General features: G+C 42.1%; 1 protein-coding gene across 1 annotated transcript in view; it reads right to left on the bottom strand.

Moving 5' to 3' along the window:
- The window catches only part of LOC138852808 (uncharacterized), a 27,203-nt gene extending 2,686 nt beyond the window's left edge, over positions 1 to 24,517 (bottom strand). Inside the window, exons 1-4 of the mRNA XM_070085741.1 lie at positions 24,378 to 24,517; positions 23,904 to 24,077; positions 20,448 to 23,547; positions 20,018 to 20,297 (exon numbers count right to left, since the gene is read on the bottom strand). Coding sequence (XP_069941842.1) covers positions 20,018 to 20,297; positions 20,448 to 23,547; positions 23,904 to 24,077; positions 24,378 to 24,387 — 3,564 coding nt within the window. The 5' untranslated portion in view covers positions 24,388 to 24,517. The remainder of the gene's footprint in view (positions 1 to 20,017; positions 20,298 to 20,447; positions 23,548 to 23,903; positions 24,078 to 24,377) is intronic.
- Between the last annotated feature and the right edge of the window lie 643 nt (positions 24,518 to 25,160).

The raw sequence follows: 25,160 nt of genomic DNA, 5'->3' as shown, positions 1-25,160 counted from the left end.
GAGGTGCAAGTCAAAGCAGCAGAGCCCAGGATACAGAGTTTAGAAGAGGAACTGAAAAATCTGAAACAGCCTAAAGAACTAAAGAACATTTTGGGATTGACAACAGAGACTGCTACCTCAGCCACAAATAAGGGGACTGTAGGGAAAGAAGGAGCAAAACTGCATGTAGAAGCTCAATCAGTGGAGACTATAGTAAATGAAAGAGCTAAGCTATATGTGGAGGCCCTAACAGACCACAGCAGAGCCCAGGGAAAGCCGAGAAGGGAAAATGACAGGCCACTGAGCCCAAGTACATTAGCTAGTGAAACTGAAGAAAGGAAAGCTGCAATGGAGGAAATAAAATTGAATGAGGGGATACACAGGGATATGCAGTGGGAGAATGAAAGGGTGAGGTCAGTCTTTGTGTATGGGCTACAGGAAGTTGAAGGGAAAACATATGAAGCAAGAAAACAAGGGGAAAAAAAGCAATTGAAAGCATCATGAAAGCAATAGGAGAAGACGACATGACCCAGCTGGAAAATTTTCGGAGAATAGGGGGGTTTGTAAAAAAAAGAACCCGGCCAGTGAAAGTGACCTTCAAGGCAGAATCGACTCGGAACAGGATCCTGCAGGAGAAAGCACGATTAAGGGACATGCCGGCATGCAGGAAGGTGTATCTCGACCGCGACAGAACACAAGCAGAAAGGCAGAAACTGAGAGAGATGGTACAAAGGTGAAAGGAGGAAAGAGAGGGGATGGAGAAGACAGACAGGAGATCCCAGACACAGGAAGATCAAATACAGCCTCCCTCACAACTTCCTATAGAAGCCTCCCAATAAGGTCAACCCCAGTGCAACCAAACACTCTAAACCAAAACACCCATGCCACATCCAATGCCCCCACCCACTGCATTACAAACTCCACCCCCACAGCAACCACCCATAGTTCCTTATCAGATCTCCCACTTCCCCAACCCCAATACACCTCCCAGACCAAAATCTTAGAAAAGAAGTTGAAGGTGTGGTATACAAATGCAAATGGAATAACAAATAAGTATGAGGAGTGGCACGAAAGAATCAAGGAGACATGCCCAGACATAATAGCACTCACAGAAACAAAACTCACCAGAATAATAATAGATTCAATCTTTCCACCCAGATATCAAATCCTCAGGAAAGACAGAGGGAGGAGAGGGGGAGGAGGAGTTGCACTGCTCATTAAAAACCAGTGGGGGTTAGAGAAAATGGAAGAAATGGATGGCACGGGCGAAAGGGACTACATAGTAGGAACAATCCAGTCTGAGGGACAAGGTGATAATTGCAGTAATGTACAACCCACCACAGAACTGCAGGAGGCCAAGAGAAGAATACGATGAGAGCAACAGAGCAATGGTCGACACACTAGCCGAGGTGGCCAGGAGAGCACACATGGGGGGAGCAAAGTTACTAGTTACGGGTGATTTCAATCACAAGGAGATTGACTGGGAAAACCTGGAGCCCCATGGGGGTCCCGAAACATGGAGAGCCAAGATGACGGATGTAGTACTGGAAAACCTCAGGCATCAACATGTTAGAGACACTACCAGAGAGAGAGGAGAGGATGAACCAGCAAGACTGGACCTTGTATTCACCTTGAGTAGTTCTGACATCGAGGATATCATGTATGAAAGGCCCCTGGGAGCTAGTGATCATGTGGTTCTGTGCTTCGACTACATAGTTGAGCTCCAAGTGGAGAGAGCAGCAGGAATAGGGTGGGAAAAACCAAACTACAAAAGGGGGAACTACTCAGGCTTGAGGAACTTCTTTCAAGACATTCAGTGGGAGAGGGAACTGACAGGAAAACCAGTACAAGAAATGATGGACTATGTGGCAACAAAATCCAAGGAGGCAGAGGAGAGGTTTGTTCCTAAGGGAAACAGAAATAATGGGAAGAACAGAACGAGTCCTTGGTTCACCCAAAGGTGTAGGGAGGCAAAAACTAGGTGTACTAGAGAATGGAAAAGGTACAGAAGACAGAGAACTCAGGAAAATAAAGAGATTAGCCAAAGAGTCAGAAACGAATATGCACAGATAAGAAGGGAGGCTCAGCGGCAATACGAAAATGACACATCATCGAAAGTCAAGACTGACCCGAAGCTGTTGTACAGTCACATCAGGAGGAAAACAACAGTCAAAGACCAGGTAATCAGACTGAGGAAGGGTGATGGGGAATTCACAAGAAACGACCGGGAGGTATGTCAGGAGCTCAACACAAGATTTAAAGAAATATTTACAGTGGAAACCAGTATGACTCCAGGAAATCAGAGCAGGGGGGTGCACCAGCAAGTGCTGGATGAGGTACATATAACCAAGGAGGAGGTGAAGAAGCTGCTATGCAAACTTGACACCTCAAAGGCGGTGGGACAAGACAACATCTCTCTGTGGGTCCTTAAAGAGGGAACAGAGATATTGTACCATTAACAAAGATCTTCAACACATCATTTGAAACTGGGCAACTCCCTGAGGTATGGAAGATGGCAAATGTAGTCCCAATTTTTAAAAAGGGAGATAGACATGAGGCACTAAACTACAGACCTGTATCACTAACGTGTATAGTATGCAAGGTCATGGAGAAGATCATCAGGAGGAGAGTGGTGGAGCACCTGGAAAGAAACAAGTGTATAATTGACAACCAGCATGGTTTCAGGGAGGGAAAATCCTGTGTCACAAACCTACTAGAGTTTTATGACAAGGTGACAGAAGTAAGACGAGAGAGAGAGGGGTGGATCGACTGCATTTTTTTGGACTGCAAGAAGGCTTTCGACACAGTTCCTCACAAAAGGTTACTGCAAAAGCTAGAGGATCAGGCACACAAAACAGGAAAGCCACTGCAATGGATCAGAGAATACCTGACAGGGAGGCAACAACAAGTCATGGTATGTGACGAGGTGTCAGAGTGGGCGCCTGTGACAAGCGGGGTTCCACAGGGGTCAGTCCTAGGACCTGTGCTGTTCTTGGTATATGTGAATGACATAATGGATGGGATAGACACAGAAGTGTCCTTGTTTGCGGACGATGTGAAGTTAATGAGAAGAATCAAATCGGATGAGGATCAGGCAGTACTACAAAGAGACCTGGACAGGCTACAAGCCTGGTCCAGCAACTGGCTCCTTGAGTTTAACCCTGCCAAATGCAAAGTCATAAAGATTGGGGAAGGGCAAAGAAGACGGCAGACACAATATAGTTTAGACGGCCAAAGTTTGCAAACCTCACTCAAGGAAAAAGTTCTGGGGGTGAGTATAACACCGAGCATATCTCCCGAGGCGCACATCAATCAGATAACTGCTGCATCATACAGGCGCCTGGCAAACCTACGGATAGCGTTCCGATACCTCAGTAAGGATTCGTTCAAGACTCTGTATACCATTTACGTCAGGCCTATGCTGGAGTATGCAGCACCAGTTTGGAATCCACACCTAGTCAAGCACGTCAAGAAATTAGAGAAAGTGCAAAGGTTTGCAACAAGACTAGTCCCAGAGCTACAGGGATTGTCCTACGAAGAATGGTTGAGGGAAATCGGCCTGACGACACTGGAGGCAAGGAGGGTCAGGGGAAACATGATAACGACATATATAATACTGCATGGAATAGACGAGGTGGACAAAGATGGGATGTTCCAGAGATGGGACACAGACACAAGAGGTCACAATTGGAAGTTGAAGATTCAGATGAATCAAAGGGATGTTAGGAAGTATTTCTTCAGTCATAGAGTAGTCAAGCCGTGGAATAGCCTAGAAAGTGAAGTAGTGGAGGCGGGAACCATACATAGTTTTAAGGCGAGGTATGATAAAGCTCATGGAGCAGGGAGAGAGAGGACCTAGTAGTAATCAGTGAAGAGGCAGGGCCAGGAGCTATGACACATACACAGGATTTCACACCATCCTGTGAACTGGCCATCTGAACCTCGCTCCTTCTCTCTCTCTCCCTCTCTTCCTATCCTAGGTAGAGACCTATCTCTCTCTACCTATGTCACTCTTTACCTATACCTCTCTCTCTACCTATCACTCTCTACCTATGTCTCTCTCTTTCTTCCCTCTCCCATCTCTCCCCTCTAACATCTCTTCCCTCTAACACCTCCCCCCCTCTAACATCTCTCCCCCTCTAACATCTCTCCCCTCCCATTATCTCTCCCCTCTCCCTTTTCCCATCTCTCTCCCCTCCTCCCCTCTCTCTCCCCTCTCGCTCTTCCATCTCCCCCCTCTTTCCCCCTTCTCCCCCTCTCTCTCCCCCTCTTTGCCTTCTCTTTCTCTCTCTCTCCCTCCCTCTCTCCCTCTCTCTCCCTCTCTCTCCCTCTCTCCCTCTCTCTCCCTCTCTCTCTCTCTCTCTCTCTCTCTCTCTCTCTCTCTCTCTCTCTCTCTCTCTCTCTCTCTCTCTCTCTCTCTCTCTCTCTCTCTCTCTCTCTCTCTCTTGCTCTCTCTCTTCCCCATTTTCCCTTCTCACTCTCCCCCTCTCCTACCCTTCCCTTCACTCTCTCTCCCCCCTCTCTCTCTCACTCTCACTCTCACTCTCTCTTCCCCTTTTTCCTTCTCACTATCCCCCTCTCTCTTTCTACCTTCCCTTCTCTCTCTCTCTCTCTCTCTCTCTCTCTCTCTCTCTCTCTCTCTCTCTCTCTCTCTCTCTCTCTCTCTCTCTCTCTCTCTCTCTCTCTCCATCTCTTCCCCATTTTTCCCTTCTCACTCTCCCCCTCTCCTTCCCTTCCTTTCTCTCTCTTTCCTCCTCTCACACTCTCTCTCCCCCTTTCCCTTCTCACTCTTTCTCTCTCTCTCTCCTTCTACCTTTCCCTTCTCTCTTCTCTCACAAAAAAAAATGGTGGGGACTCGCAGGAACCAAGGATCAGATGAGAATGGTTCTGGTAGGGAGGAGTGGATGGAGGAGCAGTGGAAAAGGATGGAACAAGAGTGGGAGAGAAAATTAGGAGAGCTTTCTGAAAAAATGGAGAAAGAGCTCTCTGTGAAATTGGAAAAGAGGTTGGAGGAGACAAAGAATTGGGAGGCACAAGTCGAAACTGCAGTAGCCAAGATAAGGGTCCTAGAAGTTGAGATAAATAGGCTGAAGCGAGTTACAGGGGCAGTGACCAGAGAAGACAAAGCATATGAAGCTGCGAGGCCGAACAGGAAGGAAGGAATTATGAATTATGCTAAGGTCATATCAGCCTGCCAAGGAGGGCCAAGCAGTGAAAGGGAAGGACAGCTGGGTGCAGATGGAGAGGGTGATAGGTCGAATGCTGAGGCACAACCATGCTATCAAGAGCCACAGGAAAAATCAAAGGAGAAACTGACCACATACAGGCAGGATCCAGAGTCACAGAGGGTGAGGCAATGGGAGGAGGAAATGGCAAAATCAGTGTTTATCCATGGGCTTCAGGAGAGAGAGGAAAGGACACACACTGAAAGGAAGCAGGAAGAAAGAAAGGAGATTGAGAAAATCATCACGGAAATAGGTGAAAAGAGGGATGAGATTGTAAATTTTCGAAGAATAGGGGGGTACTCGAAGTTAAGAAACCGACCAATCAAGCTGATTCTCAGGACGGAAATATTGCGGAACAGGATCCTCCAAGAGAAACCACAATTGAAATACTCGGAAGAGTACAAGAGGGTGTTCCTAGACAGAAACAGAACACAATCAGAACGACAGCAGCTGAGGGAGAGGACAAAAAAGCGAAAGGAGCTAGGAAAAGAGACAAGGATGGAACCAGCAGAGGTCAGTCAGAGCAGAACAGAACAGCAAGGGCAAGCACACACACAACTATTCTCAGAACCATACAACCTATCACACCATCCCAACACACACTACAATCCATACCCACAGCCTCCACCCAACACCGAGCTATAGAATCCCACAGTATGCTACCAGGTCTCCCACCCTCACAGGCCCCCCAAACCACAGTGTTGGAAAGGAAACTGAAGGTATGGTACACAAACGCTGATGGAATAACAAATAAGTGGGAGGAGTGGCATGAAAGAGTCAAAGAGGCATCACCGGACATCATAGCGATCACCAAGCTTACAGGTATGATAACAGATGCCATCTTTCCAACGGGATACCAAATCCTGAGGAAAGACAGAGGGAACAGGGGGGGTGGAGGAGTGGCATTGCTGATCAAAAATCGCTGGAATTTTGATGAGCTGGGGAGAGGAGACAGTGGAGAAGAAAGTGATTACATAGCGGGAATGCTTCTCTCTGTAGGTCCCAAGGCAGTAATAGCAGTGATGTATAACCCACCACAGAACAGCAGGAGGCCAAGGCAAGAGTACGACGAGATCAATAGAGTGATGGTTGACACACTGGCTACAGTGGCCAGAAGAGCTCATGCATGCAGGGCAAAGCTCCTGATCATGGGTGACTTTAACCACAAGGAGATCGATTGAGAGAACTTGGATCCGCAAGGGGGCAAAGATACATGGAGGGCTAAGATGATGGAGGTGGTACTGGAAAACTTCATGTACCGACACGAAAGGGACACTACAAGAGAGAGAGGAGAGGATGAACCAGCAAGGCTGGACTTAGTATTCACCTTGAGTAGTGCAGATATCGAGGACATCATATATGAAAGACCCCTTGGGGCCAGTGACCATGTGGTTTTAAGCTTCGAATACACAGTAGAGCTACAAGTGGAGGGAGAAGCAGGAAGGCCAGGACGAATGAAGCCAAACTACAAGAAAGGGGACTACACAGGAATGAGGAACTTCCTGAACGGGGTTCAGTGGGACAGAGAACTGGCAGGGAAGCCAGTTAATGAGATGATGGAATATTTAGCAACAAAATGCAAGGAGGCTGAGGAGAGGTTTGTACCCAAGGGTAACAGGAATAATGAAAAAGCCAGGATGAGCCCATGGTTTACCCAAAGGTGCAGGGAGGCAAAAACCAAGTGTGCTAGGGAATGGAAGAAATATAGAAGGCAAAGGACCCAGGAGAATAAGGAGAGCAGTCGTAGAGCCAGAAACAAATATGCACAGATTAGAAGGGAGGCCCAAAGACAATATGAAAATGACATAGCAGCGAAAGCCAAATCTGACCCGAAACTGTTGTACAGCCACATCAGGAGGAAAACAACAGTCAAGGACCAGGTAATCAGGCTAAGGAAGGAAGGAGGAGAGACAACAAGAAATGACCGTGAAGTATGTGAGGAACTCAAGAAATTCAAAGAAGTGTTCACAGAGGAGACAGAAGGGGCTCCAGAAAGACGGAGAGGTGGGGCACACCACCATGTGCTAGACACAGTGCACACAACCGAGGAAGAAGTGAAGAGGCTTCTGAGTGAGCTAGATACCTCAAAAGCAATGGGGCCAGATAACATCTCCCCATGGGTATTGAGAGAGGGAGCAGAGGTGCTATGTGTACCCCTAACAACAATATTCAATACATCTATCGAAACAGGGAGATTGCCTGAGGCATGGAAGACAGCAAATGTAGTCCCAATCTTTAAAAAAGGAGACAGACATGAAGCATTAAACTACAGACCAGTGTCACTGACATGTATAGTATGCAAAATCATGGAGAAGATTATCAGGAGAAGAGTGGTGGAACACCTAAAAAGGAATGATCTCATCAACAGCAGCCAACATGGTCATAGGGACGGGAAATCCTGTGTCACAAACCTACTGGAGTTCTATGACATGGTGACAGCAGTAAGACAAGAGAGAGAGGGGTGGGTGGATTGCATATTCTTGGACTGCAAGAAGGCGTTTGACACAGTTCCACACAAGAGATTGGTGCAAAAACTGGAGGACCAAGCAGGGATAACAGGGAAGGCACTACAATGGATCAGGGAATACTTGTCAGGAAGACAGCAGCGAGTCATGGTACGTGGCGAGGTGTCAGAGTGGGCACCTGTGACCAGCGGGGTCCCACAGGGGTCAGTCCTAGGACCAGTGCTGTTTCTGGTATTTGTGAACGACATGACGGAAGGAATAGACTCTGAGGTGTCCCTGTTTGCAGATGACGTGAAGTTGATGAGAAGAATTCACTCGATCGAAGACCAGGCAGAACTACGAAGGGATCTGGACAGGCTGCAGACCTGGTCCAGCAATTGGCTCCTGGAGTTCAATCCCACCAAGTGCAAAGTCATGAAGATTGGGGAAGGGCAAAGAAGACCGCAGACGGAGTACAGCCTAGGGGGCCAGAGACTACAAACCTCACTCAAGGAAAAAGATCTTGGGGTGAGTATAACACCAGGCACATCTCCTGAAGCGCACATCAACCAAATAACTGCTGCAGCATATGGGCGCCTAGCAAACCTCAGAACAACATTCCGACATCTTAGCGGCAGTGGCAGCAGCGGCAGCAGCGGCATCCTACCAGCTCTTCTTCCTCAAAAAACATCGCTCATCAAAACTTGTGATGGCCTAAGTGAAAGTTCAACTACATGAACTCACGTAGACCACAAAATGACCCAAGAATACTAAGAATGTAACCCAAATCTTGACAAAAATAGAAGATCTAAGGAAGACAGCCCTGCTAATCCAAACATTGCCTCCGCTGCCAGACAACCACTTAACCCAAGCTCCGAGAAAACAAGCCTTCTCCATTGCTACACAGTGATACTATGAAAGGATATCGCAGAAGAAACAACATCAGTAATAAAAGAATAACAGCAAGGACCCTAGAACTCAACTTGTCTACCCAGCAGGACGCCCGTGTATCATCAACCCCCCTCACCGCCGCCACCCAGGGAACAACAACAACAACAAACATGGCTGACTCCCCCTCCAACTCCACTCCCTTCAAAGGATTCACCCATGATTACTCTGGTATGATTATTCCTGACAATATCAAGGACTACATCGTTGCTCTAGAAAACGAAATCAAAGATATCAAAGCAACACTCGAGCGACAAGAATCCAAGATAACCAACCTCGAGAACAAGATCCAAAACCTTGAAGAGAAGATTACATCGGGAAATGTTGACACAGAAAATACTCTGAAAGCAGCTATAGCCAGTCACACCGAACAAATAACTACAATAAATATGAAGGTTGAAGAAGCAATCAAGGACTGGAATCAGAACATGCACACTCGACTTGATTTCCAAGACGACAAAACTGAACAAGATAAGTTGTCTGATGCAGTTATAATAAACAGTCCACACATTCCAAGTGACATAACACAAGCTCAGTGCAAAGAAACTGCTGTCAGGATAATACAGGACCACGTACAAGTCATCGTGCAAAACAATGAAATCAAAGAAACACGTTTGTTAGGAAAACCAGGAAGTAAACACAGTATAATGATCAGACTTCATTCATATGATAAAAGAAAGGACCTAATTAAATCAGCAATTACAATGAAAAATGGAGTGTACATAAATGAGTGTCTAACAAGAAAACGTCAAAACCTTCTGTTCAGGCTGAGAAAACTTAAACAGGAAAACAAAATACATCAATGTTTCACGCGAGATGGGAAAATACTAGTAAGGAAAACATCAACAGGACAACAATATACTATCTCAAACGAACACGATTTCTCTACCTTCCTTAAAAAAGCTGTCATTTCTGTAACAGATTAGATAAGTTCCCTTAATACATATATACGTGTGGTGCATATAGTGTACCTTACTATTATATTGTGCATTATTATTTTTATTATTTTTTTCATCACAAGCTAATGCTAACTACCTCCAATACTTTTTTACTTCTTTCTTACTGCTATTAATTGCTCATAATTTTATGTTACAAGTCAAATCTTACTCCAAATTAATATTATTCATTGTTCTTACCTGTCCATTTAATTTTGTTTACCACTACTTGTTTTTTTAGTCACTTTTTATTGTGTATGCAATTAGTGTATATTCCAATTACTTTTTTGCAAGTACCAAAACTATCTTTTGCTAGCTAGTACCAACTACCTCATTTTTTTTTTTTTTACTTTTTATGTGCAATAAACTGCTCAACTTATTTAATATTACAAATCAGATCTTACTCCTAAACCAATATTATTTCATAGTGACTATCTGTCCATTTAACTTGTTTACCATTACTTAATTGTAGTCCCTCATATATTTTTTCCTTTATTTTAGCTTTATATAACTACCTTAGCTCATATATTCACAATTGTTAAAATAATCGGTGCTATTCTCAGGTGCTAAAGTTAATAAGTTCACTATTTTGCCATTATACTCCAAAGCTCATTTATTTGATTACCACTTTATTGTTCACCACAACTTATATTAGTCCCTTTTATATTACAATTTTATATTATAATTCTAACTTTAAAGAATTACCTTTAAAGTACTACCTACTATCATATTCCCAAGCCCCATTATTTGATCATCACTTTATTTGTTCACCACAAATTATTTTAGTCCCTTTTATATTGTCTCCTTTATTTTAGCTTTAAAAAACTACCTTAGCTCATTATTTTTACATTTGTTAAATAATTCAGGTGCTATTTTTTTTAGCTTTAAAATATTTACTTTATTTTTTACTTAATTCTAACTATAGATTCACTACAAATTTTATGATTACAAGCATTGATCCTGATACCAACCTCTTATTTAATGACTTAAATGATTCAAACAGTTACTGTAATTACTACACAGCAGAACAATCAAAGGCACTTCTCAGAGCCAACAACAACATAACTATCTTTAACTACAATATCAGATCTTTAAGCAAGCATTATGATGACCTCCTAGCATTACTAAATTCCTTGCATGCCAATATGTCCACCATTACACTAACTGAAACCTGGCTAAAGCCTGATACTACAGATGTCTATGCCATTCCTGGTTACACAGCCATACACAACTGTAGGCCAGACCAACAAGGGGGTGGCACTGCTATATACTACTCAGACCAACTAGAATGTATCACTAATACTTGCACAAGGGATGAACATGGGGAATATATAATAGCTAAATTCAAATCCAGATACCTACAAAAACCTCTCACAGTGATAAACATCTACAGAGTTCCACAATCAAACATTAGCCAATTTAGTCAAAACCTAGGAAGTATGATAACTGATGCAAGCATGAACAAAGATCACTTACTACTCTCAGGTGACATCAATATAAATCTCCTGCAAGACCAGGACCCACACGTTACTGAATTCACAAACACAATGAGTAACTGCATGTTGCTACCAACAGTAACAAAACCTACAAGAGTTACAGAGACTAGTGTTTCCCTACTTGACCACATCTGGACCAACACCATATCCCCTTTAAAATCAGGCATAATTACAGATAATACCACAGACCACTACCCTACTTTCCTCATAACAACTCTTGGTAAAATACCCCAAGACACTACTAAAGTCACCTTCAGACTTCACAATGAGGCAGCCATTAATAACTTCACAACAGCAGTAACAAACATTGACTGGCACACTGAGCTAGAAATCTAAACAGATATTGACGAATGTTTTAATAATTTTCTAAAAAAGACCTTTATTTCTAAAAATTACCTTTATAACAAGCACTGCCCTAAAAAAACTAAACAGATGACAGCTAAGAGACTGAACAGTCCCTGGCTAACACCCAGCATTCTCAAATCCATAAATACAAAACACCGATATGAAAAAACAGTACAGAATGGGTCACATAACCAGAGACCAAACAAAACGTTACTCGTCAATCCTAACCAGCCTGATTAGAAGGGCAAAAAAATTTTATTATGAGAACAGATTATCCAACTTACGAGGTGATATAAAAAAGACCTGGAAGACCCTATCAGAAATTCTGGGAACAAAAAAGATATCACGACATAGCGAAATAAAATTAGCAAAATCAGATGAACCCCAACTCCCACCAACAGAAACAGCAAACAGACTCAATGATTTCTTCTCCACTATAGGTCAAAACCTTGCCAATAAAATCCCAAGCTCAGATACCGCACCAAATGACTACCTCACTGGCAACTACCCGAACACACTGTTCCTAGCTCCGACTAACTCATACGAAGTCTCCCTTATTATCAACGCACTGAAAAACAAGGCAGGAGATTTAAATACCTTACCACTCTTTATATACAAAAAAGCGTCACAAGTACTATCACCAATCATTGCAACACTCTTTAACAAATCCATTGAATCCTCCACCTTCCCTACAGTTCTCAAAATAGCAAGGGTCACCCCGATCCATAAAGGAGGAGACCAAACAGAGTTGAATAACTATAGGCCAATATTCAATTTACACCCTCTCTCAAAAATCTTCGAAAAAATAATTCATAAACGAATCTACTCCTACCTCATCTCCCAAAACATTCTCAACCCCTGCCAATTTGGATTCAGGCCTAACAAAAATACTAATGATGCTATTATACACATGCTAGAACATATATACACTGCAATAGAGAAAAAAGAAGTCCCACTGGGGATCTTCATTGACTTACGTAAAGCTTTTGATACAGTTGACTATGACTTGCTCCACGTAAAATTGTCACACTATGGTATAAGAGGGCATTCCCTCAACTACCTCAAGTCATACCTCAGCAACAGAAGCCAATATGTGTACGCAAATGGGGCAAGCTCTTCCGCACAACCAATTACAGTTGGTGTCCCACAGGGAAGTGTCCTTGGCCCTCTTCTCTTTCTCCTATACATAAATGACCTACCAAATGCTTCGCAATTACTCAAACCCACACTTTTTGCAGATGACACTACATACGTCTTCTCTCACCCGAGCCCAGTCACGCTAGCCAATACTGTAAACACCGAATTACAGAAAATATCTACCTGGATGAGGACTAACAAACTTACACTAAACATTGACAAAACCTACTTCATTCAGTTTCGTAGCAGAGCTACAGATGTACCTCTTAACATAACGATAAACGGATCACCTACCACAAAGCTAACAGAGGGAAAATTCTTAGGAATCCACCTCGATAATAGACTCAAATTTCATACACATATACAACAAATTTCTAAGAAAATTTCCAAGACTGTAGGCATACTATCGAAGATACGGTGCTATGTTCCACAGTCAGCCCTCCTGGCCCTTTATCACTCTCTTATTTACCCCTATCTCGCCTATGGAATTTGTGCATGGGGCTCAACAACAATTAACCATCTCAGACCACTAATTACCCAACAAAAGGCTGCAGTTAGAATGATAACAAATTCTCACTACAGGCAACACACTCCACCAATATTCAAAACACTCAACCTACTCACCATACAAAACATCCATACTTATTATTGCACCTATTACATACATAGAACACTTAACTCTGATATTAACCCTCCCCTCAAACATCTCCTTGCCAACCTCAACAGAACACATGACCATAACACAAGGCACAGATCACTCTTTGATGTTCCTCGTGTCCATCTCACGCTATGAAAAAACTCAATGCACATAAAGGGCCCTAAAATCTGGAATTCATTACCTGTAAATATAAAAGAAACACTACCTGTTTATAAATTCAAGTCTCTTCTCAAAGTTCACTTACTCACTCAAAACCAAATAAATACTGAATAACTGAACCTTATAAACTGTATATCCAAAATGTTACTCACAATTATATCACATAAATGTTAAACCTAGGACCCAATCTAACTTTGTTATTTTTTTAAATACACTACCTAACAGAATACTCCATTCTACTGAATGAACAGCAATGCATGCAACCATATGACCTGTCTTTGTAATACTCATTTGTGCTTTATAGTTATCTGTTTACAATAATGTCTTATCACTGATTTCTTCATTGCTTAGTTAATCTTAAGTTAATTTTAAGCCTGCCCGTAATGCTATGCATATAAGTGCTTTGGCATGCTGCTCTTAGCTGTATTTTTTTTTGTACCTCTGTATGTATGCTAAAATTTCTAAATAAATAAATAAATAAATAAATAAATTAATTAATAAGGAATCGTTCAGGACCCTGAACATCGTGTACGTTAGGCCCATATTGGAGTATGCGGCACCAGTTTGGAACCCACACCTAGCCAAGCACGTAAAGAAACTAGAGAAAGTGCAAAGGTTTGCAACAAGACTAGTCCCAGAGCTAAGAGGTATGTCCTACGAGGAGAGGTTAAGGGAAATCAACCTGACGACACTGGAGGACAGGAGAAATAGGGGGACATGATAACAACATACAAAATACTGAGAGGAATTGACAAGGTGGACAAAGACTGGATGTTCCAGAGATTGGACACAGTAACAAGGGGACACAGTTGGAAGTTGAAGACACAGATGAATCATAGGGATATTAGGAAGTATTTCTTCAGCCACAGAGTAGCCAGTAAGTGGAATAGTTTGGGAAGCGATGTAGTGGAGGCAGGATCCATACATAGCTTTAAGCAGAGGTATGATAAAGCTCACGGTTCAGGGAGAGTGACCTAGTAACGATGAGTGAAGAGGCGGGGCCAGGAGCTCGGACTCGACCCCCGCAACCTCAACTAGGTGAGTACAATTAGGTGAGTACACACACACACACTCACACACACACACACACACACACACACACACACACACACACACACACACACACACACACATTCCAAATCCAGTCATTCCTGGAGTGGAACCACAGTCGATGGCCTCCACTCCAAACCAACAGATGCAGATACTAATCCCGGAAAAAAAATCCCCCCCCCCAGTACCAACAATACCACCAGTCCGATGACATTCTTCTTTGCAAATATATAGGGTCTAAAGCCAGCAACAAACAACAAAATACCTTTCATCTGTGGACTGCTTGCAGAGGCAAAGGCAATGTTCGCAGCTTTCACTGAGACCCACATAAAGGATCACTTGGACAACGAAATATGGATCCCAGGTTACAGCCTATACAGATGTGCAGAGTCACTTGTTTGCACAGAACTGCTTAATGCCTCAAATGATGTAGTGGAAGTTTTAGCAGTAAAGGTCGAGAACCAAAACCTAGTCATTGTGGTAGTCAACAAGCCTCCGGATGCAACATCCCAGCCATTCCAGGAACAGCTGTTAGAAATTGACCACTGTCTGGAAAATCTTCCAGCTCCTGCACCCAACATCTTGCTCCTGGGGGATTTCAACTTAAGGCACCTAAAATGGAGGAATATAGCAAATAATATTGTTGCAGTAATAACACCAGGAGGCAGCTCTGATGAAAACTCACACTCACACAAGCTTTTAAATCTCTGCACAAAATTCAATTTAAACCAGCAAATAATAGAGCCTACTAGACTGGAGAATACACTAGACCTCATCTTCACTAACAATGATGATCTGATAAGAAATGTCACCATATCAAAAACAATATACTCAGATCACAACATAATTGAGGTTCAGACATGTATGCATGGAGCCCCAGACAGACATAATGAGACTAGTCACGAGGGAGCATTCACCAAATTCAACTTTAATAACAAAAACATAAAGTGGGACCAAGTAAACCAAGTCCTAACCGATATAAGCTGGGAAGATATACTAAGCAACACAGACCCCAACTTATACCTAGAACAGATTAACTTGGTGGCACTCGATGTATGCACAAGGCTTATTCCTCTAAGAAAAAGGAGGAGTAGATGTAAAATAGAGAGACAGGCGCTCCCTTTACAGGCGACGGAAAAGAATAACAGAGCGGCTAAAAGAGGTCAATATATCTGAAATGCGTAGGGAGACACTGGTCAGAGAAATAGCAAGCATCGAACTTAAGCTAAAGGAATCTTATAGGAGTCAGGAAACGCGGGAAGAACTAAAAGCCATAAATGAAATCGAAAGAAACCCAAAGTATCTCTTCTCTTATGCCAAATCAAAGTCGAGAACAACGTCCAGTATTGAGCCCCTACGTAAACAAGATGGGTCCTACACAGATGACAGCAAGGAAATGAGTGAGCTACTCAAGTCCCAATATGACTCAGTTTTTAGCAAGCCGCTAACCAGACTGAGAGTCGAAGATCAAAATGAATTTATTATGAGAGAGCCACAAAATTTGCGTAACACAAGCCTATCCGATGTTATCCTGACGCCAAATGACTTCGAACAGGCGATAAATGACATGCCCATGCACTCTGCCCCAGGGCCAGACTCATGGAACTCCGTGTTCATCAAGAACTGCAAGAAGCCCCTGTCACGAGCCTTTTCCATCCTATGGAGAGGGAGCATGGACACGGGGGTCGTCCCACAGTTACTATAAACAACAGACATAGCCCCACTCCACAAAGGGGGCAGTAAAGCAACAGCAAAGAACTACAGACCGATAGCACTAACATCCCAAATCATAAAAATCTTTGAAAGGGTCCTAAGAAGCAAGATCACCACCCATCTAGAAACCCATCAGTTACACAACCCAGGGCAACATGGGTTTAGAACAGGTCGCTCCTGTCTGTCTCAACTATTGGATCACTACGACAAGGTCCTAAATGCACTAGAAGACAAAAAGAATGCAGATGTAATATATACAGACTTTGCAAAAGCCTTCGACAAGTGTGACCATGGCGTAATAGCGCACAAAATGCGTGCTAAAGGAATAACAGGAAAAGTCGGTAGATGGATCTATAATTTCCTCACTAACAGAACAGAATGAGTAGTCGTCAACAGAGTAAAGTCCGAGGCAGCTACGGTGAAAAGCTCTGTTCCACAAGGCACAGTACTCGCTCCCATCTTGTTCCTCATCCTCATATCCGACACTGACAAGGATGTCAGCCACAGCACCGTGTCTTCCTTTGCAGATAACACCCGAATCTGCATGACAGTGTCTTCCATTGCAGACACTGCAAGGCTCCAGGCGGACATCAACCAAATCTTTCAGTGGGCTGCAGAAAACAATATGAAGTTCAACGATGAGAAATTTCAATTACTCAGATATGGTAAACACGAGGAAATTAAATCTTCATCAGAGTACAAAACAAATTCTGGCCACAAAATAGAGCGAAACACCAACGTCAAAGACCTGGGAGTGATCATGTCGGAGGATCTCACCTTCAAGGACCATAACATTGTATCAATCGCATCTGCTAGAAAAATGACAGGATGGATAATGAGAACCTTCAAAACTAGGGAGGCCAAGCCCATGATTACACTCTTCAGGTCACTTGTTATATCTAGGCTGGAATATTGCTGCACACTAACAGCACCTTTCAAGGCAGGTGAAATTGCTGACCTAGAAAATGTACAGAGAACCTTCACGGCGCGCATAACGGAGATAAAACACCTCAATTACTGGGAGCGCTTGAGGTTCCTAAACCTGTATTCCCTGGAACGCAGGCGGGAGAGATACATGATTATATACACCTGGAAAATCCTAGAGGGACTAGTACCGAACTTGCACACGAAAATCACTCACTACGAAAGCAAAAGACTTGGCAGACGATGCAACATCCCCCCAATGAAAAGCAGGGGTGTCACTAGCACGTTACGAGACCATACAATAAGTGTCAGGGGCCCGAGACTGTTCAACTGCCTCCCAGCATACATAAGGGGGATTACCAACAGACCCCTGGCAGTCTTCAAGCTGGCACTGGACAAGCACCTAAAGTCGGTTCCTGACCAGCCGGGCTGTGCCTCGTACGTTGGTTTGCGTGCAGCCAGCAGCAACAGCCTGGTTGATCAGGCTCTGATCCACCAGGAGGCCTGGTCACAGACCGGGCCGCGGGGGCGTTGACCCCCGGAACTCTCTCCAGGTAAACTCTAGGTACACACACACACACATACATAGCAACATACGTGTAGAGAACCTAGGATAACACAAAGCGTCTGACATCATGACTTATTTCATTTAAATCAAGGTAGCAAGGCAGCAGCCTTTCTATGTACCTACCGATCTTTCTCCCTCTTTCTTCCTCTCCACCTTCCATTTCAACTTCCTTTTCCTCCTTCTTCGCCACCTGTCTCACCCACTGTCTGTGTCTCCCCCCTCCTACCTCCAAGCGCACACACACATGCACATATGCACACACACACACACACACACACACAAACCTGCACATGCACACACACACACACATAAATGCACATACACACACACATACACACAATCGTTCAAGACACTGTACACGACTGCAGAGCGAAAGCTGCCCACATCGCCAGCCGCAGGGCTCCCGCCTCACCCATCACCCCCCATGATGAGGCAATAGGCCTACCAGATACTTCATGTCTGAATACTGACCCATGCCTGAACTCAGACAATATGGTTGAGCGAGTCACTCTGGGAGTACATCAACAGAGCACGATCACGTCTGCTATCAACACTAGTAATGCTGCTGGTGTTGACACCATCTGTCTGGCTGAGTCAGCTGTCAGTCAGCCACCTGGCTCAGCTGATCGGGACTTCATACTTCCTGATGACGCTAGTCTTGCTGGGGTGGTACACAACATGCAGCTGCGCATAACAGTACTGGAGAAGCAACAATGGTGTTTGAAACAACAACTTGAGCACCACGAGGAAAAACTTACAGAGGTTGCAAATGAGTACATCAACCCACAGATTGTCAGCCATTATGAAAATGAGTGTGGTGATGATGAACAAACTGATGATTGCAGTGGTGTTAATAATTACAAAAACGATGAATCTGATAGTGGTGTTTACAATCACAGTGAAGATGATAAGGGCAGTGAAGGCCATCATGATAGTCAACCTGATGAGTGTAATGTATTGGTAGATACTGAGTGTGGAGATGACCCGGTTGTTGATAATGGTGTATGTATCACTGGTCATAATGATGAGGGAAGTGATACATGTGATGATAGTGATGAGTGTAATAAAAGTGGAGAGGTGAGTGCGAGGGATAGTGTCACCTTCCATACATTCACAGACAAAGAGCGCAGTGACCTCTGTGTACAAAGACTCCCAAGAGGTCTCACTAATGGAAGCGCACTTAGGAGACTCATGAATAAGGATAATACTGATGATATTGATATTGATTATGAGTAGTCATAATTTCTACAGGGGGGTGTATCCGGTTTAGGGGCCTTCCACTGAGCGAGGAACTTCCGGTTTAGGCCTTCTACAGGGCGGTGTATGGTGTATCCGGTCTAGGACCAGCGGCTGGAGGGTCACCTTTTCACACCTAGGTGTTACTTCCGGTTTTGACCATGACCTCGCCCTCGAGACTACCTCACCCTTGACCCCCCCAACCAATACCCCCGCCCACGACCCCCCCCCCCTTCGCGACCCCGCCGTCGCGCCGCGCGCCCGCCCGCGCGCCCGCCCGCGCCCTTCGCGACCCCCGCCCGCACCGTCTGCTGCGCCTTCTGCAGCGTCGTCCGGATCGCCCCCGCGCCTCGAATTTTTTTTTTCTTATGATCTCCTCGGATCAAGTTTTTTGCGTACCCCTCCTTTCACCCCCAAAAAATTTCTCAATATCAAAGTCTCCACTTCCTCGGATCCCCCTCCCACTTTCACCCCCCAACCCCAAAAATTTCTCGACAATACAATTTTTTGGATCCCCCCTATGGGGTTTTCGAAATTCTCCATCTCCTCGGATCAAGTTTTTGGAATCCCCCCTATGGGGTTTTCGAAATTCTCCTCGGATCAAGTTTTTTGGAATCCCCCCTCTGGGGGTAAGCATGCTTACTACAGGTCTAAACATCTTCCCCTTATTATTTTAAAATGAACTAAAAGTTTCCTCTCATTAAGTTAAATGAACTAAGAAGGGTGTTTACTCGGCGGTCAGTGACGTCACGCACACAGGCTGAATCATGTCGACCCTATGTCAGTGACGTCAGTATTCCTCTCATTAAGTTAAATGAACTAAAAAGGACCACGCGCACACAGGTTGAATCTTGTCGACCCTTTTAGTTGATAAGGGCCCATAGTAATGACGTCACACATACAAGCTGAATCAATGTCGATCCTTTTAGTTCATTCAAGTTAATAAGGGGATATAGTACCTACATCATAGGGAAAACATTTTCACTCTTAACCCAAATTTTTCATCATCAGAAAGACACATTTCAGGATAACACTAATACACAATATTTTTTCATTATTTATTATACAGCCATTACATCACTCTATTCTCCTACGTTTAGATGGTGGAATATCAGGGTGTCCATAAGCCAAGGATTCATTAGTATTCAAATGATATCTTTTATCATCAAAGGCTGACAAACCTCTCTTATTAATTCTTACCGTACATATTTCACCTTTTACATTACTTATAGACTTACACGTGAATAATTCTCTATCTACATTTGATAAAACATTCTTATATCTTGCATGTGTTAATAATGACATAAATTGTGAAGGAATACCCTTGGCTCTGCTGACATTAGTTGATCTTCCAGCAATCATGACAGAATACATTTTAGCTTTCAGGGCTATCAACTCGCTAATATGGTTATCACACATTTCAGATTTCAATAACCCCAGCTCCCCTTTTCTACTATCATCATATAAGGGATGCTCAGGACTGAAATTTGAAAAATCCATATAACCTAACAATGGTTCACTTTTTAACTCGGTGTACAAATCTTTACATTTCAAGCTAAAAATATATGAGTCAGTATCGGTATAAAGAAGTCTTACATCATCACCATAATGCTGTTTTAAAACTTTATACCAAAAATGATACAATTTCTTTTTAGCAATCTCAAGAATTTGAAAGCCGAGATAAAGTGGTTGCTTAACTTCTAATATATCTTTATTGAATGTGCAAATTACTCTATCTTGATTTAAATGTGTGATATTTTTTAACAAAGGATCCTTACTCGCTCTAATAAATGCTTTCTCATTATTGATATATCTATATTTCTCAGCATACTTTGTAATATTCAGCAATGATTTCCCATATATGGCGTTATTAGTTAATTTGAAGGCTTTTGACTTGATAGGACATCTTGTAGCTGTTCTTTGTGCAATATTAGTTGATATGAAAGGTTCTAAAAATTTTGTCTGAGTATATTCATATATGGTATGAACCTTTTCCACCTCTAACCCAAGTTCCAGTAATAACTGTAACAATTCTAGACTGATCAAATAATTTTTCTGAGGTAAATGACTGCCCACTAATTTCCCATTAGATTTGGGGATCTTTCTACCTTCATTTTTCAATATAGATTCACAATAAGGAGATAACATCTCTTCTGATATATTCATATGTGATAATATTAAAGGAAGTTCATCAGTGAGTCTAGCTACCTCGGGGGATATGTGCTTGGTATCACATTCTATCCAATATCCCTTTTGTCCTTCACAGGAAACATTACTTAATCCCACATCGAGGAAAGCATTCTTCTCGTCATTGGATAATTTTCTTATACCATTCTGCGGAAGAGCTTCAACCATCGCACTAGCATACAAAGAATTGAAATCTAGATATAGAATATGAGTGCCCATTCCACTCTCAACATCAAAATTAGGGTTAATTAGGGGATTATCTGCTTTAGAATACTGATTAATTGCGCAGGTAAACCCACCTCTGAGATTCCTTTTAATCAAGTCATATAATTCATGGGAATATATCATATCTAATCTTACATTAGTTTTCAATAGGAATGCATCCCAACTGAATGATGGTAAACTTATATAATTACTAACGTCTAGCTTATAAATATCCTTGAGTGTTTTACGCCACTCCATGAAGACATCGGCTAACAAACCAACATCTGTCTTGAGATATAACATCAAGTAATCTCCTAAAGTCTTACATTTACCCAACTCAAACACTTTCAATGCATGTTCATAATCTTCTTGGCTGATAGCGCTATTTCTCAAAGAATTAAAAAAATGATCTTTACTGGGTAATTTTGTTTCATCGAGCTTCTTTAAACTATCAATATAATCATAACACAAAATTTGTTTTCCTTTACATAATAAAGGTAAGACATCTCGAGGCACATCTTTCAGAATAGTCTCTGTATATTTCAGGGATTTACCCGCCTTGATATGTTGTTCTGCTAACGTGGAAAGAGATCCATTCAATAAAGACAGTGAATCCTGAAACCTAACCTTACCTATGTCTACTTTCAAGAATTTGAATCCTTGTTTCGAATGAATTTCAACGTTATATTTATCAACATTCAATTCCTTTAAAATTATTCCTAAATCATACGACATGTTATGACAAAAAAGCAATAATTTCTCTCTCTTGTCTTTACACTGCATATTACAACGTGCACAATAGGCTCCAATATAATTATTGAAATTTAAAGTATGGTCATGGTGTTTATGTTTGTCCTTGGGGTTTTTGAAGGTGTTACCACATAATTCACAAGTGTTCTGAGAATCATGCCTCATCTTATCCTCCTCTGACATATGGATTTCATGATACTGTCTTCTAAACTTTATTCTATTCCATTCACCACTAACATTTAAAATGAAATGATTAACAGCATCCTCCCCCTTATAACTCTTTATACACACTATTTCTCCTTTGCGATCAAATATAATATAACAATAGGCAATGGCTTTATGACGAGACTCAATTTTACCTGCTGGGAGAGTTGTGTCTAATGCACATTCGAAATCAAATACACCGATATATTCATTGGAATGCGTATGACTAAAATTTTCAAAGTGTACTGTTGTTCCTTCCAGGGGGAATACGAGAACCTGATTGATTTTACATCCATCTTCGTGGATATCTAACTCTTCCTGTGTATTCAACTTCATCAAACAACTATGACAGTGCTTCTTTACATCACGATCCTTCATTATCGTTCTAACATACCCGTCAAAATCTTTGATTAAAACCAAATGTCTTTCATTCAACAATAACGCGCACATAATGTCCTTATATTTCTTATTCCCCTTACGACACATAGCCATAAATGTCCTATCTTGATCCTTTCTTAATTGATAAACATATAATGACACTTTATTTTCCTTCTCTAATATACCTAACTTATCACGCGTAATGGGGAAATCATCTATAGAAGTTTTTGCATGATTAAGACATCCTCTCTTAGTATTAACTGCTCTGCGAATATCACGCCATGACATGTTCTTTTTATGACATTGATAGGCGGCAAAAGCACGCAGTACACATAATCCATCATTAATCTCTGGATTAAATACATATTTCTTCCCTCGCAGTTTCTCGGGATATGCCACATATGACCCCACTTGCACTCTGAATTCTACTTTAACATATTCGATACTGAAAGATTCGATTTGATCTATGATCCAGCCAGATCCTTCCTGATCTTGCAACTCTGACTCGTATCTTTCTAATATTGTTCCCACCCATCGATCAAATACTTCGGAGATTTCCTCTTCACTTACTAACTCAAACGCTAAATTTATCACAAATTGTCCATTTTGATCATCACCCGATATGTTTTGACGTAATGTCCTTATAACTATAATTGGGTGGATTCTGAGCGACATTGCTAGAGGTGATCTATCATACATATCTCGCATCTGTTCTATAAAATAATCCCTATAAACATGTAAATACATTCTTAACTCTCTGTTATAAGATGAAGGAACACTATATTTCCTCACTGTATGTCTACCTCTAAAATTCTGGATATATGTAATAACTTCTGGGGTCTCATCTTCACTATTATGCGTGTCAGACACGTCATGCGAGGTAGTTGCTCTCTCATCATCATTAATGGGGGCAGAAGTACCCGCACCTCCGCATTGTGAGGTACCAACACTAGCACTCTCACCACCAAGCTGGGCAGTTTGATTCACAACACTACCAGGTGTATTTCCTGCAGAGGAAAAAAGCACATCCAATTCATAACCCAAAAAATTATTAAGATTTCAATGAACAGAGGAAAAAAAAAGCACATCCAATTCATAACCCAAAAAATATTAAGATTTCAAATGAACAGAGGAAAAAAAAGCACATCCAATTCATAACCCAAAAAATATTAAGATTTCAATGAATATTACGTCCAGTAATGGGGGTAAGAAGGTCACCCTTCACAATTTTTAAGATTTCAATGAACAGAGGAAAAAAAGTATATCCAATTCATAACCCAAAATATTAAGATTTCAATGAATAGAACAAAAAATCTTTTCTCGAGTGACTAGCACAACAAAAGATCACAAATTGGTTACATACCTGTTTCTATAGCCTTCTTCCATAAAGCATCTACACGTGCCCACTCATTATCCAATTGCAATAACCTTTCATTGCGTTGTACACCGCCTTTCTCGATTACCAACGAACGCTGCTTTCTAATCGATAATCTTCTCTTCACCAATGCTTCCAAGTATTTCGAATATATGCTATCCCCTGTTAAGAATTTCACTTATTAACGCACTATCCCAGTAAAAAATTTCACTCGTATGCTTCAACAAAAATTAACCCAAATCATTAAACACGTAAAAACTGTTTCAACGCTTATCAAGAATTTTCTAACAATCTCCTCTTCACCAATTCACTTATTTAACACATTAAAAATTTCACTTATTAACGCACTAACCCAGTAAACATTTCACTCGTATGCTTCAACAAAAATTAACCCAAATTTCACTCGTATGCTTCAACAAAAATTAAACATGCAAAAACAAGAATTTTCTAAGTACAACTTACCTTTCTCCATGATGTGCGGTTCAGCGTTGGAAGATGAGGTCCTTTAACTTAATGAGAGGAATACTGTGGGGGGAAGATGAGGTCAATCACGGATGATGGATGGAAGCACTGTCCTCGCTCTGAGTGTCTCATTGAGCTTATATAGGCCGCCCCCTCCCCCCGACACATGGTGTAATGCGGTTCACACCTAAGGTAGATTTAAGATAATCATGAACACCTGGGTCAACACAGGTCAGACAGACAGCATGATATGTGGTTCAGCGTTGGAAGATGAGGTCCTTTAACTTAATGAGAGGAAACTTTTAGTTCATTTTAAAATAATATGGGGAAGATGAGGTCAGTCACGGATGGAAGCACTGTCCTCACTCTGAGAGACTCATTGTGGGTCACCCCAACACATGGTGTAATGCGGTTCACACCCAAGGTAGAACATAACACCTGCGTCAACTCAGGACAGACAGGCGCCATGTAATGCGGTTCACACCCAAGGTAGATTTAAGATAATCATCGCCTTACCGAACACCTGCGTCAACTCAGGACAGACAGGCGCCATGAAATGCGGGTAACATCCAAGGTAGAAAATCATCTCTTTCCAGACCAACTGTGTCCCCTTATTAAACTAAAAAGTATTATATATCTTGAAAACCCATTAAGACTTACAGTGTACAAGACGCCTCTCTATGGTAAACACCCTTTTTTAGTTCATTCAACTTAAAGAGAGGAAGCTTTTAGATCAATTTTAAAATAATAAGGGGAAGATGTTGAACTTGTCAACATACACAT

Source organism: Cherax quadricarinatus, chromosome 1 (genome assembly GCF_038502225.1).
Source record: "Cherax quadricarinatus isolate ZL_2023a chromosome 1, ASM3850222v1, whole genome shotgun sequence".
Lineage (NCBI taxonomy): Eukaryota > Metazoa > Arthropoda > Malacostraca > Decapoda > Parastacidae > Cherax > Cherax quadricarinatus.
Note: the sequence above shows the minus strand (reverse complement) of the source record. Positions and strands in the feature narration are given on the sequence as shown.